Genomic DNA, 15,214 nt, shown 5'->3' on the forward strand with positions numbered 1-15,214 from the left:
CCTATAAAACACTAGCCACTCCTCCTTAACCTACAAATATGAATGAAGATGCACAGGTCACCACCAGCCTGTTTAGAAGCGCTCAGGTCTCCAGACAGGAGTCATCTCCCTCTTCTCCCCTCATCTGGTCCTGCCCTAATTAGGAGCAGCGTTCCCTGGCGTCTCAGGAGCCTCAGACTCTGCCTAGTCACTGACACCCAGGGGACAGTATAAATAGGGAAGAGAACCGCAGCCTCCTGCCTCTAGGTGAGCAAGGACTGTCACCAGTGCTGAGTGCCTGGGGCTCCTGCCACCTCCTAGGCGGGGGTCTGGCCAGCTCGGCTCTGCAGTGCTGGCCCCTCCGCTCTGCTCCGTGGCCTCTTCCAGCCTGGACCTCATTCCTGCCAAGTTCTTCTCTTTGATTAGAATTACAAGTCAGGTTTCTTTGGGGCACAGAAAAAGATGGATTCTATCGCTAAATAAATCATGCAATTACTAATTTTATCAAAATCCTGGTCAAGATGAAAGTGAATGAGGGTGAGAGCTCATTCAGACAGATCTGGCAGATGCAGCTGCCTCACCGGATCCTGGGTCAGGCGCTGGCTCGCACGTCCCTGCTCCTCATAGATCCTGCACCAGCACCCAGTCAAGGCCGCAACCCACCCTGCTTTAAAACTTTAAACCCTTAGGGTGGAGAGACCAGAACAAAGAAAAGCCTAAAGCAAAGTGGAGAAGCAGCTTGGAAACCTCCGGGCACCTGAGACTGTGAAGGATCCTGGGGCCTGTGTGAAAAGAATTCAGTGCAAAGGCCCTGAGGTCTGGGTGGAGAAGGCCACAGAGGGAAGGAAGGGGTTGCTGAATCCCAAGCTTCGCTTTCTCTCCCTTCCCCACATAATGATTTCTAAAAGATACTGAAGAAAGTGAGAAACTGTTTTGCCCCTGGCCACCATCTGCTGATGATAAATATTTTATTAACCTCAGGCATTTAAGAGGTGGCTCTGAAGTTATATTAGAAATTCAAGCTGCTTTTACTCCCAAAAGGGTAGGATGAGATGAGTCCAAGATTCCACCCCTAGTCCCACCTGGGGACACAAGACCAAATTGCTGGAGAGCTTATCTTTCAATATTGTCTACAGCTAAAGAGAGAGAGCAGACTGAAACACTAGCCTCCCTGCCTGGGGGCTGAGGTGCAAAGTGCTACTCAGCACGACAGCTGCTTACAAGTTTCCTCACTACCAACAAGGACCTTGTGTAAAAGACTTGAGAAAGCCCCACAGAATACCCTGCACACAAGGCTGGCTGCTGACGTCATCAGTTCCAGTGACTTTATTGCTCTCCCCACAGACAGGCCATGTGTCAGGATTCACTGGTTTAAGATCCAAGCTCTGAAACAGTGAAAAGATAAAATCTCCAGTAACCAGCAACCAAAACAGAAAACTGACCTCAAAAGGCTGTTTGATGCCCTCCTCTATGTCTCCCTAACCAACCCTTCCCTCTGTTCCTTCCTTCCTTCCTTCCTTCCTCCCTTCCTCCCTCTTCCTTCCTTTCTTCCTTCATTCCTTCCAAGACAGATACTCTGGCTCCCTTCTCTTACCTAGTTAATCCAATGTCTAAACATTATGTAACCCCAAGTTTAAACACTGTTCCACAGACCAGGTACCTCGTTTCTAGCGCCACCCTTGCATGTGACCCTACCCTGCACGTTTCCACTCCCACGGCTAAAACGGAGCCCTGTGCGATCATGTGTCACTTGCTGCTTTAAGTGCCTTAAAAGCTTGAAGATGGTTCTGACAAGAACCCTGAGAAGCAGGCGGGGAAGCATTATTTTTCTCTCTTTCACTGGGGCTCAGGAGGACTAGACTCAGCCCTAGGTCTCTGGGCTGACATTCACTCCTGGTCACTTCATCCGGTCTCATGGCTTCAAATCCCATCTGCACGAGGTAGCGTTCCTAAATCTGTACCTGTATCCCTAGCTCGCAGCTCTCTCACAAATTCCAGACTCCTATATCTACCTGCCTTATCCTCATCTCCACAAGTATGTCTAATAGATGCCCAAGCTCAGTACGGTCAATGCCAAGGACCTGAGCTTGCCACCAAACCTCCCACCAGCAGCGTCCCCACGCAGAGGATGGAAGCCCCATCCTCAGGTCTCTCAGGCCCAACCCCTTCAAGTCACCCTTGGTGCTCTCATTCCCTACATCCAATCTATCAGAAAGTCCTACTGGTAATACATTTTTTAAAAATCCGCCTCTACCACTACAACCCAAGGCAGGGCATCAGGGTCCTGCTTAAGAATTCCTGCAACAGTGATTTTCACTAACCTATCTCTTGCTACCATTGCCTCCACCGATTCTATTCTTAATACAACAGCCAAAGTGATCCTTTTAATATGTAAATCAGATCACGGCATCCCCCAAACTCAAACCCCACCCCCCCAGGGCTCCCATTTAACTTAGAGTATCAGCCAAAGTCCTGCCATGGTCTCTGAGGCCCCACGTGACACCCCAGCCACTCTGGCCTCTCTTCTGTCCCCTGAACCCACCAGTCACACTCCCATCTCAGGCCCTCGCCCTGGCTGACCCTTCTACCTGCAATGTTCTCCCGTAGATATCCACATGCCTCGCTCCCTTCTCTCCTTCAAATCTTTGTTTAAACATCCGCAACTCAATGAGGCCTACCCTGACCTATGCACCTAAAACTGTAAGCATGCTCCCCTACCCCGTTCTTCCTTTTCTTTTTCCTACACTCTTATGTATCTTCTAATTACTTATTACGTTTACTGTTTTGTGGTGCCCACCCCCACCCCCCGCCACTAGAATAAAAGCCCCATGAGAACAGGATCCGCATCCGTTTTGCTCAGTGATATACCTCAAGTGCTTAGAATGGGGCCTGGCACTTAGATAGTAGATGCTCAGTAAACATTTGCGAATGAATGAACTTCTGTTTCCCCAGTTCAAAGGGCTGTGAATGGTAGAAATGGGGATGAATCCGTGTCTCCAGACTCATAGAAAAGCTCGGAACATTGGAGTTCTTTAAATTTATGAAGGCGAGGCTCTCAGTTTTGTGGGAGGAAACAGACGATACGCACACATGCTTATGTCAGGGGGTGAACAGGGTTCTGAAGGAAAATACACGGTGAATACGGCACAGAGGGAGGGAGTGGGGGCACTGTTTTAAAGAGGGCGGCCATAGAAGGACTTTGCAATAAAATCTCTCGGAGGCTTGAATAAAGTGAGGGAGTTACCCACTTTATTTATTGCGCAGAGGAAGAACATTCTCAGCAGGAAGTGCAAAGGCTCTGAGACAGGCTTATGCTTGGTGCATCTGAAGACTCAGGCGAAGGCCAGCGTGGCTGGGGGATGAACAATTTCCCCTTACGCACTGACTTTAAAATCTAAACCATAAGGAACAGCCCCAAACTGGAAACCACCCAGAAGTCCACCAACGGTGGGGTAAACAAAATGAAGCAGTGAGAACCGCAACCAAGCTCCACACAGCAACTCGGACAGATCTCTCAAAGTTAAGAACACACATCGTTTGATCCCATTCGTGCAAGGTTTAAAAGCGAGCAAAACTAACGTAAATACGTAAGGGGCATGCAGAGGTGGTAAAGTTATTGAGAAAAGCAAGGAAATGACTGTCACAATGGTCTAGATATGATCAGGGGTGGGAAAAGTGGGGCTGGCAACAGCTCCCTCTTGCCCTGGGTGGTGGCTACAGTCATCTTCACTTTCTAGTTGCTCTTTAGACTGTACATATTTTTGTATGTTTTTAATCTCTGATATCATACGTACCAACACAACTGTTTAAAAGTTAAGGAAAAAAAAATAAGTGAGAAGCGAATCAGCAAACTCTTATCACATGTCGAACAACACAGGGGTTCATTAGATACATACTGTCGTACCAGAAGTACTTCCAAAAAAAGCACAAAAGAATAGAGTGCGCAGTATATAACTGGCACAAAACAAATATTTATCTACCAGACTAAAGAGGACTTCAAACACTAACGGAATAAACTGTTTTGCCCGACATTTACAGAGAATTTACTTTTTAAACAAACGTGTAGTGATACAATCACCTGAAGATATCTAGAGAATAAAACGTTCCAGGAAACCTAGATCACATGATATGGACAAGAAAGAAATGTCATCTTCCTGGGAACTTCCAATTTTACTAAGACTGACTAATGCAAGTCACGAAATGGGGAAAGGGATGCTGTAGGTTGCCTGGAAAACCTTTAACAGTCATCCTTACATGAATTTTGAGAGGCTGACATCTTGGTAAAGCACTTAGCTCGTACTCATTGGAGCTGAGGCCCTGTTCTGGGAACAGCACCCATGACCCTCCTCTTCTTTCTCCTCTGTCCTTCAAGAAGGTTGAAGTACAAGCTTTGGAATGGATTCCTGGAGCAGCCAGGAGCTCCTTCCTGCAGCAGGATCCTCTGTGCCTCTGCAGTCACTTCCTGTGAATCACCTTCTGGCCCAAGGCTACAAGCTTTGTAAACTGCAGGTTCTGCGGGATGCCATGGGTGAGTTGTGTAAGCACAGGGAACCCAGCAGCATATAATGGGAAAAGAGTCAGGCCATCTGGGCCCTGATCCGAACTGTCTCACTGACACTAACACGTTAGCCAACATTTTTTTAAAGCCCCTTCCTAGGGCAGAAGACAATTTGATCTGCTCAGAGGTCATATGAGTCCATGCTGTTAAATGAAAAACTCTACAGGTAAAAGATTATTGCCCTTCTAGGTTTCATGGTGATTCTCTTTTAAGTGTCTCAAATCTACCACCCTTCTTTCCCACTGACACCTGGTTTCACCAGCCATCATACAGAAAAGTGGGACTAGTTTTTCTCAACCCCAGGCTGTCACAATTCAGGGCAAGTCTCCTATTTCAAACAATTTCTAACACAGACCACGTAAGCAGCTAGTCCCGGGCCTCCCTGCATACTAGGAGGCCACTGCTCTTTCCATGGCTCTGAAATATAAACAGATTTGAATCCCAGCTCTGCCATCTGTGCCTCTGAGCAAGCTATTGAAGCTCCTGTGCCTCAGTTTCTTCATCTGTCATGCTGGGATAGAGATGTAATTACAGTCTACCCTCATTACTCCCAGATTCTGAAATTTTAGCAAATTCGCCCACTTGCTAAAATTTATCTGTTATCCTGAAATCAATACTCATGGTATTGTCGCAGTACTTGAGGCCCGAGTTCCTGGCTGAGGTCCAATAGGGTGATGCTCTACCTTCTTGTCTCAGCTTTCATCCTGTAAACAAGTGTCCTTTGGGTGGTCTATTTAGTGCCACATTTTTTGCACTTTTGTGCTTTTTGTTGATTCTGATGTTTAGAATGGCCCCAAGCATAGTGCTGAAGCAGTAAAATATATGTTAGATAAGCTTCATTCAGGCATGAGCTACAGTGCTGTTGGTCCAAGTTCAATGTTAATGAATCAACAATATTCATTTATACTAATGAATATTAACATATTAAGATATTAACATATACATAATATTTGATATATACTCATCGATAATATAAATTAACTAAAGTGTCTTTAAGCAGAAACACACATAGAACAAGGTATGCATCGATCAGCTGATGAATCAGCTGGCAGGACTCTAACTCTGCCCCTTGGAGCTATGATTCGGTATTCTTCCATTCAGGAGTATTCCAGTATTTGCAGTGACTAATAGAATATAACAACTATGAATAACAAAAATTCTGCCTTGTATGGTTATGGTGAGGATTTCATTAATAGATATGATGCGCTCACGACAGTGCCCAGCACACCATAAGCACTAAGTACAACCCATAAAGGCTCAGGAGAGATGGGGCAAGGAAGGAGTATGTCACAACTTCAGCCTCTCACCCCCTTCCGCATGCTGGAAGCAGCAGGACTCAAACTGAACCATTTCTTTATGGTCAGAGAAATTCAGCTCTGGTGTCCACACTCATAGGCTCCTATCAATTCCTTCTTTTGGGGCATGAAACAACCATTGAGAGCAAATCGAGGTTTTATTTTATTTTTCCCTAATAGGAACTCTAGGCACTGGAGAAAAATAAAACACTGACATCTGTTCTCTGTTGCCTGCCCACAGATGCGCGCAGAAGCTCTGTTATCACGAATGGAGGACGCAGGTGGGCAATGGGAAGAGCAGGGAGAAAAACGGACTTAAAGCCCATTATATGGTTCACTACGGTGGCTTAAGAGAGCGCCACAAATAAAATTTCACCCACGGTTGTTAACCTGCCCCCTTTCTTCTTTTGCTTTTGAACAACTGGACAGTGGTGGTGCTTATCAGTTATTAACAGCCCAAATTAGAGAGTGAGAATTATATTTCCCTGCAAGAGTTCAAAGGAACTATTGTGAAAGATGCTTTGGTGTGTGACATTTACACTGTGCTTCTTTCACATTCCGTTTTAGATTCTTCCAGGCCTGATGTCTGTATTGAATGTCGCACGGCAGTAGACCCTGTGGTGCCAGATGACCCGGGCATCTCTCTGCTTAAAGGTGACTGACTGCAGCTGTGCCTCCCGAATCATATAATCTCCTGGGCCACAACCCATGCTCGGGCGGACTTTTTTATGGCAATAACATGCTCTGATCACTGATAGAAGAAGCCATGCTCTAAAAGTGAAATAAAAACCAATGCTTTGAATTTGGACATTTTCTCAAAAAAAGTACCCTGTAGTGGGGCTGAACAGCGTCCCCTAAAAAGATAAATTCAAGCTCTAATCCCAGGTTCCTGTGAAAGTGACCTTGTTTGGAAATGGGGCTTTGCTGATGTAATTAAGTTAAGGATCTTGAGATGATATCATCCTGAATTAAAGGCGGACCCTAAGTCCAACGACTGGCGTCCTTTGAAGAGAAAAGAGAGGGATATTTGAGACAAGGAGGAAGAGACACACATGGAAGAAGACAGAAGCAAAGATTGGAGTCGTGTTTCCACAAGCCAAGGGACACCAGGAGCCACGAGAAGCTGGAATCAGCAAGGAATAACTATCCCTAGAGTCTTTGGAGAGAGCATGGCCCTGCCAACACCTTGATTTCAGACTCTGGCTTCCAAAACTATGAAAGTATAAACTGCTATTGTTTTAAGCTACCAAATTTTTGGTGATTTGTTACACTACATTCCCTAAATGTTTCTTTTAATTAGTAACATGAAATCTTGAAAGAAAAAGTCATTCACTCACTAGTCTATAGACTAATGACGATTAAATGACAGAATGTGTGTAAAGAAATGATCAATGATCTTGCCATTCCAAAACAATCCATACGCATTATCATCCTGTCCTCACTACATATTCATTTTTTGTTGTTTTGATCACTATTATTCTACTTTAGAAATATAGCCGGAGTAGGGGAAAATGGCATGCAGAACCCCAAACCTTACATAGATGATTGCTAAGATCAATCTTACATGACTCAGTCCTAAAACTGAGGTGAAAGTGAGAAACAGTAACATCGAACAAAACCTTTGGCCTCCTCTGGGGCTGAAGCCTAATGTTAATCAAGGTTGGGCCATGTGTCCTTTCTCCAGAACCAAACCTGATCTTAAGCTTCCTGGCCTTAGAAATGACTACTCAGCTATTCCATGGTGAAGCATCCCAGGCAAGAGCGTTGGACAAAATGGTGGTAATTCTCATCTCCTGGGCCTCCTGGTTCCTTCCCAGTACCACAGACAGCCTCACTGCCCCTGTATTCCAGGTCAAACAGGATTTCAGCTGACACAAGCCCACAAGAAGGGGGCCACGTGTGTCAAGAATGGAACAGGCCTTCAAGATGGCACATTGAAATCTCATCTCTTCATATTACAGAAGAAGAAAATAAGGGTCTGGAAAGCTAAGAGACTTCTCCAAAATCTCATAGCTGGTTAATAGCTGGGACGAGGACACAGTCTCCTAACTCCCATCGGACTTGGTTTACAAGGCCAGGTTGCTTCCATATCTAGGTAGAAGAATTATGCTAATGAAAGACATGGAAGAAGGGAAGGAGAAAGGGGCCAAAATGGACAGGAACTAAGACTAGTGATCTCCACCAGTTTCTATTGTACAAATAATTATAAATCACTTTTGGAAACCATTGGGTAGTTTCCTGAACATTCTACAAGGCAAGGCCTGGACACTAACAAACACGAGTTCAAATTCTGGCTCTCCGACTTATCGGTTGTGACTCTGAATTAATTATTTAAACTCTCAAAGCCCTAGGTTCTTCATTTATAAAATGGAGATGTATTACCTATCTTATTAGGTCATAGTGACGATTAAATGACAGAATGTGTGTAAAGAAATCCCAGTTATGCGATAGCCTACATGCGGTATGCACCATTTATTTAAAGTTAAGAATGCTACACACAGATTCAATTTACAGGTCACCTTTGGAGATGGGAGGAGGATGCAGTTATGGAGGAGTCATGGAGGAGCTTCCACTCCATTAAAGTTTTCTTAAGGTAGGTTCTTGGTATACGGGTTTCGCTTTATTATTCTTCATAACACTTTGTTTTAAATACATTTTTTAAAATTTGCATATTGAAAGAATAAGTGAACAGCTGTTATTATAATTTTTATTAATAGACAAGTGTTCGCTTCTTACTCCATGTTGAGCACTGTGCTGGGCATAAAACAGGGGATACTCAGGTGAGCAAGACTTAGTCCCTCCAATCAAGATTCAAGCCTCCAATTGGCAGGGGTTACAGCAACCACCTTATAACCATAAGAGCAGGCAGAAAGCAGTAAACAATCTGAGGGGTAAAAAGAAAGAAAAGAGACACCATAGGCACTTGGGGAGGCTTTCTAAGGCTTCATCACAAAAGTGGCAACTGAAATGGCCCTTAAAACCTGACTAAAATGTTAAGGAGAGAGAATGAAAACATGCCTAGCTAACAATGAGCAAAGATACGGGGTGGAAAACCAGCATGATGAGACAGATCAGAGACTAGCGATTGCAAAATCAGAGAAGCCAGAGAACAAGGAAATTTGAAAGAAGGCACAGATGGTCAGCACGGAGGTAAGCCATGTACACCAAGACAAGAACATCAGATTTCTTTCTCTAAGCAATGTTCATGTAATCATACAGGGGACAAAAACCAGATTTCGTGGTGAGTGGGTGGTAAAGAAGGAGGTGGGGGGCACAGTTGACCGCTTTTAAAGATAGCTTACACCTGACGCTAAGTAAAGCGAAGGATGGTAACTGAAGGCCATGGCAGTATCAGGATGAATTTTCAGTCAGGGGAGGCCTTAGCATACGTCTAAAGAAAAGGGGGCTGTGGGGAGAGAACTAGTGGGACAGAGAGAAATACAAATGCAAACCAGACAGGAGACAGGCATTTCTCTTCAGGTACCAGGTTCCAGAAAAAGCAAAAGGAGCAAGGTCAAAAACAAAAACAGATTGGCAAACAAGATGAGACTAAGAGTTGTTTTCCTGAACTAACAAGAGTCCCCAGGGCATTTTGGAAAAAGGACTACAGATGATCATGCATACAAATGACAAATGTCTTCCCTCTACCCCCTGAACACAACTTTTCCAGGGACTGTTACCTTGGGATGCAAAATAAAACTTGAAAACCATTGTTTTACAATAGAGCAAAGGATTTAGTTGAGGAGAAGAATAGGAGGTGTCTTTACAAAATCTTTTTTTTAATTGAAAAAAATATTATGACATAAAGGATGAAGTTCTCAATAAAATAAAAATTAGGACCATCTGCCCATGATTTCTCTACATCAAGATTTCAAACCAGCCACTTTGGAAAACATTCTGGCAGTTCCTCAAAAATTTAAATGTGGAATTACTATATGATTCAGAAATTTCACTTCTAGGTGTATAATCAAAGAATCAAAAACATGTCCACACAAAAACTTGTACACAAGTGTTTATAGCAGCATTATTTATCAGATTCAAAAAGTGGAAACCACCCAAATGTCCATCACTTGATGAACAGATAAATAAAACATAATATATCCAGACAATGAAATATTATTCAAATATAAAAAGAAATGAAGCGCTGATACACTCTACATGATGAAACTTGAAAACATTATGCTAAGTGAAAGAAGCCAGATACAAAAGGCCACATATTGTATGATTCCATTTATACAAAATGTCCAGAACAGGCAAATCTATAAAGTGAGAAAATAGCTTAGTGGTTGTCTTGGGGAGGGGACGAGGGACAGGGGAGGGAGGGCGGCAAGTGACTGCTTAATGGGTATGGTTCCTTGTTGGAATGATAAAAATGTTCTGAATTAGATAGTGGTGATAATTGCACACCTTTGTTAATATACTAAAACCACTAAATTCACAAATTGAAAAAAATTAAAAATAAACAACAACAAAAAGATTCAAACTAGCCTATGGCTTGGGTAGGAAAGAACATGAAGGTATCCATACACATACACATCACTGCTCCACACATCCATCAATAGGCTGCTCTTCCCAAATATTGCCATACTGAAATGATGCCAGAATGACACTAAACCACAAAACACCAGTCCACTCATGTTCACATGCTCAGAAGAATAACAATTAATAACTAAAATTTATTGAATGTTTACTTTATGTCAGACACTATATTAAGCACTTTACATTGATTAGTTCCTTTTATTTCTCACTGCAACCCTTTGAGGTACATACTATTATCATACCCATTTTACAGATGAGGAAATTAAGGCACAAATAAATTTCATAACTTGTGCCAGGTCAACCAGCTAGGACTTAACCCCAGGCAATCTGACTCATGAGCACTATGCTATTCTGCCCTAAATGACTCTGTCTCCTTAAAATCATGTGCAATATTCACTAACTTCCTAGTATAAACCAAGACAGGAGAGGCTGGAGAGTTAAAAACAACCCAAACTATTAACTCAAATAGCAATCCTGGACAGAAAATTAGAAAGACCCAAGGCTTTGAGGATGAGACATAGCTGAAGTTTGCATTTCATGTTACTACAGACAATGACAAACTGAGTGTGCAACCTGAGTATGAAATTCTAGATTTCACCCACTACATTTAAAACTAGGGGTAGAGTCTACAGCCATGCTACCCTGAACAAACCCGATCCCATCTGATCTCAGAAGCTTAAGCAGGGTCAGGCCCGGTTAGTACTTGGATGGGAGACCACCTAGGAAGACCAGGTGCTGTAGGTGTAAAAAATTAAAAAATAAGGGATTGTAAACTGACAAGGTCCTTGCAATCTGTGAGGTCAACCAAGGGTTGCCTTGTCTAAAAAATAAATAAATAAAAATTTAAAAGATAAATAAAGAAATAAAATTTAAAAACTAGGGATAGATTTTTAGTATCTCCCTGCCTACAATAATCTAATAATCTAAGTGGGGGCACCACCACAAGTGCAAAGAAAAACATTGTGTACTGTGTGTATGACTGTTTAGATATATAAAACAACATGACATATATGTTTACACACATTGGTGCTCACTAAACCGTGAGGGACAGATGGCAAATTCTAAGTCCTAAGTCATAGGGGAGAGAGATGAATAAGGACAAAGTAATCAAAGAAGACTGCTTGTGGGGCACCTTCAGGACTAGTGTTTAGGAGGGGCCAGGAAGGATAAAGGTCACAATTCAGGCAAGTTTGAGAGAATAAGGTTGGTTAGATTGTTCCTAGAGTAGCAAAGATGCCTGTCTGATTAAATTAAGGAATGTACAGTGTTTAATGTACTGGGAAATAAGAGTGGACAGGCAGGAAGGGGTTATATAAGATCTCAAAAGTCAAGGGGAGTTTTTAGACTTGATGGAATAGGACAAGGTAAATCAAGTTTTAAAAAAGTTGTGAAAGCTTTCTCATATTAGTTGCATACATCATAAGAAAGAAATACTGGCTTAAATATATTTGCTTACTCAAACCTGGAATTCCATCTAATATACTGTTTCCCTACTTCATTTTAAATATTGTGTTTTTGGTTTTGGTTTTGGTTGTGGGTTTTTTTGCATAGCTACCCCCAAGACACCTTAATTTCAATAGAGTTAAAATATAATTGTTCAAAATCTCAGTCCTGAACAAAACTGTGTTGTTATGGTCCCTTCACAAAACCACTTAGCACATTGCTAATGTGCATTAAATTTTCTCACTTCATAGCCTGACCTGCAATGAAACCACATCTTAGTGAATAGGCTGCCCCTTGAAAAAAAAAACAAACGTATTTTTTACTGTGAAAAATATTTCCTTGTGCTCAGTCACTGAAATTGTCTTATTTGATGATAAAATTGAATGACAAAGTATCCAACTTTTTTGCTGAGTTAAAGAGAAACTCACAAGTGCCTAATGCACTGAAATATACCTATCAAATATATAGTCAGTCGCAATCCTATTTAATCGGACCCCTAGGAGAACTTCTCTTCGTACTGCTCTGCCCCGGAATTCTTGACACTTTCCACAGGCATCTACCTGGGTCTCAGGTGCCTCCGAGGATTTGTGCTTTCGGGCAAAAATCTTACCCAAGGGATAAGCCCAAGAAACAGGCTATCCTGTAAGGGACCAAGGGACTTAGTTTATGTCTCGGTGTGTCCCTTAAGCAAGCCCGCCTCGCCAACTCGGACGGGCACGCAGATATCCCCACTCCGCGACAGCGGGCTGCGGCCAGGTAACCCTAAATCCCGGCCAGGGCGCGCACCCACCTGACCAGGGGCTCCTTCTCGAGCACGTTGGGCTCCTCCAGGCACTTGCAGGGGCAGCAGCAGCACATGGTCCTCAGCCAGTCCCTCAGCCCCATGGAGAGCGAGCTGCCCCGCCGGCGCCGGGAGACTCCGAGAAAGTCGCGGCTGCGAGAGCACGCAGCTGGGGCGCGGCCACCGGGCCGGCGTCCAGGTGCGGGGACAGTGGCGGCCCGGGCGTCGCGGGCCGGTCCGTGCGCATCACGCCGCGGCCAATGTCGCGGGCGAAGCAGGAGACGCCTCCACCGCCCAGCGTCTGCAGGGCCGCGCGCTTTCTTCCCCTTGGGTTTTGTTTGGGGCGTGTGTTACGTTGGGGCTTTTTTTTCTCTCTCTCTTTCTTTTAATTCCCCCGGCGCAAATCGGGGCGCATGCGTCCCGCAGACGCTCCGCTGCTGCCCTCTCAGGAGGAAGCAGGGACTCCAGCCAGACGGCAAAATCCAAGGGCACCGACGCGCCACCCGAGCTGCGGGGAGGAGGGGGAAAGCCCTTGGGTCACGGAGCACGAGATCGGGCTGAATCTATTCATACGTTTTATTGGCTTCACTCCCCGAGGATATTAAACGTCCTCCTCCCGCCCCCACGCGTTCAAAGGAGAGTTTAGGGCATTTTTAACAAGTCAGCTCTACGCAGACTAAAAATTAGCAAAAGAGTATATGGATTGACCCATTATAGAGGTGGGTTTTTTTCAGTACTATATTCACAATGATTTTTTAAAATTGTTTTCAGGCCTCCCTGTCCTTGAATAACTTCCTCAAGAAAGGCAACCACTATCAGCTTCTTGAGATATTCCAGAGCTATTTATGTATGTATTTATATGTTTATGTATATATGTAGTTGTTTATGTTTGTACAGACTTGTAAGTACATGAACACAAATCCCCCTCCTTTTTTACCCAAGCAGTAGTGTACCACGCACATTTCTGCCCCGGGCTTGTTTCACTCAGTACATCTTCGAGACTATTCCATAGCAGCACATATATATCTTCCTCTATCATTTTAACAGTTGCATATTATGAAGTCATATGGATGCCCATATGTTATTTAGCCAGGCCCCTATTGATGTACCTTTAAGTGAATTCTATCCTTTCGTTATTAAAGTAATGCTGCAATGAACATCCTTGAACGATGTTTTTAGACGTGTATCTATTGAGTAAATGTCTGGCACTTGAATTGCTGGATAAGATGCCTTTTTAAATTTTGATGGCTCTTGCCAAATTGCCCTCCAAAGAGGTAAGTCCGGTTTAGAGTCTGACCAGCAACATATGAAAGTATCTATTTTCCTATACCCCCACCAATGCAAGGTACCATCTAATTTTTATCTTTGCCAATCTGAATTATTCAACAAATACTTATTGAGCATCTGTTATGTGTCAGGAATGTTCTAGGTACTGGGGATAGAGCAGTGGGCAAAAGAAGCACTGTTTGCTCCTACTCTCTTGAAGCAAACATTCTAGTAGGGAAGTTAGACAAATAAAAACAGCACATTATTCAGTGTGTTAGAAGGTAGATATCACCTTCTAACACAATAAGTCAGCCAAGGGGATAAGAAGTGCGTGGGAAGATTGTGTGTGTGTGTGTGTGTGCGCGTGCGTGTGTGTGCGCGCACACACACACACACACAAACACTGGGAATAGGGGGAGTGCCTGCAATTTTAAATGGGGTGGTCAGGGAAGGCCCCTGATATGGTGACATTTAAGCAAAGACCTGAAGGAGATAAGCAATCTAGCCCTGATGTCAGAGGAAAGAGCATTTCGGACAGAGCAAAGACCATGTGCAAAACCCCAGAGGAGAGAATAAACTGTAGAGTGCCCGAGAAGCAGCATGGATTCCGGGGGTCTCGGAGACCTGTGGGCCAGAGGAAGAGTAATAGGAGATGATGGAATGTGGGACCTTGTCAGACTTTGTAGGGACTTTGGATTTTGCTCCATATGAGCTGAGCAAAACTTGGGAGGTTTTGAGTAACGAGAGTACTGTGGCCTACCTAGGTAGCAATAGGATCCATTGGCGGCTACGTTGAGAAGAATTTTGGTGCCAAGAGCTGTTTTAGGAAAATGCAACTAAAGGCCATTGTAATGATCCTGGGTGACAAATAACAGTGGTTCGGACCAGGGAAGTGGCAGTAGAGGAGGTAAGAAATGGTGGGACTCTAGATGGAATTTGAAGGTAGAGCCAATAAGATTTGCTAAAGGGTTGGAAATAGGGTGTAAAAAAAGAAAGGAGTGATTGCAAACTTTTGGGTTTACAAACTGTGAAGGTTAAATTGCAATTGCCTGAAATAGAGAAGAGTGTGGGAGGAGCCAGTTTGCAAGAGTGAAGAGGAAGAGCAAGAGTTTATTTTCAGAAGTGTCAATTCTCATGGGTGGTGTATTAATTTTAAACTGTGTCACTACACGTAGGTTTGTCCTGTGCTGGCTACATTAACAGGCTGAAGGAACTTATCAAGTGCATGTTTTTTGAGAGACTAGCTGTTGAGGGAAAAGGAAGAATAAGAGAAGGTCCCTAAGGACTCTGACTTAGTTGGGGAAATATGGACCCATCATGAAACGTTAACACCATATGACAGAGTACTAGGTG

The 15,214-nt window shown here is 43.7% G+C and overlaps 1 protein-coding gene and 1 pseudogene across 1 annotated transcript in view; one reads left to right on the forward strand and one right to left on the reverse strand.

Moving 5' to 3' along the window:
* The window catches only part of MREG (melanoregulin), a 52,092-nt gene extending 39,002 nt beyond the window's left edge, over positions 1-13,090 (reverse strand). Inside the window, exon 1 of the mRNA XM_039844716.1 lies at positions 12,605-13,090. Within this exon, the coding sequence (XP_039700650.1) occupies positions 12,605-12,699 (95 nt within the window). The 5' untranslated portion in view covers positions 12,700-13,090. The remainder of the gene's footprint in view (positions 1-12,604) is intronic.
* Positions 10,996-11,115, forward strand: LOC120587869 (uncharacterized; annotated as a pseudogene).
* Positions 13,091-15,214: the final 2,124 nt, after the last annotated feature.

This window comes from Pteropus medius, unplaced genomic scaffold (genome assembly GCF_902729225.1).
Source record: "Pteropus medius unplaced genomic scaffold, Ma_sr-lr_union100, whole genome shotgun sequence".
NCBI lineage: Eukaryota > Metazoa > Chordata > Mammalia > Chiroptera > Pteropodidae > Pteropus > Pteropus medius.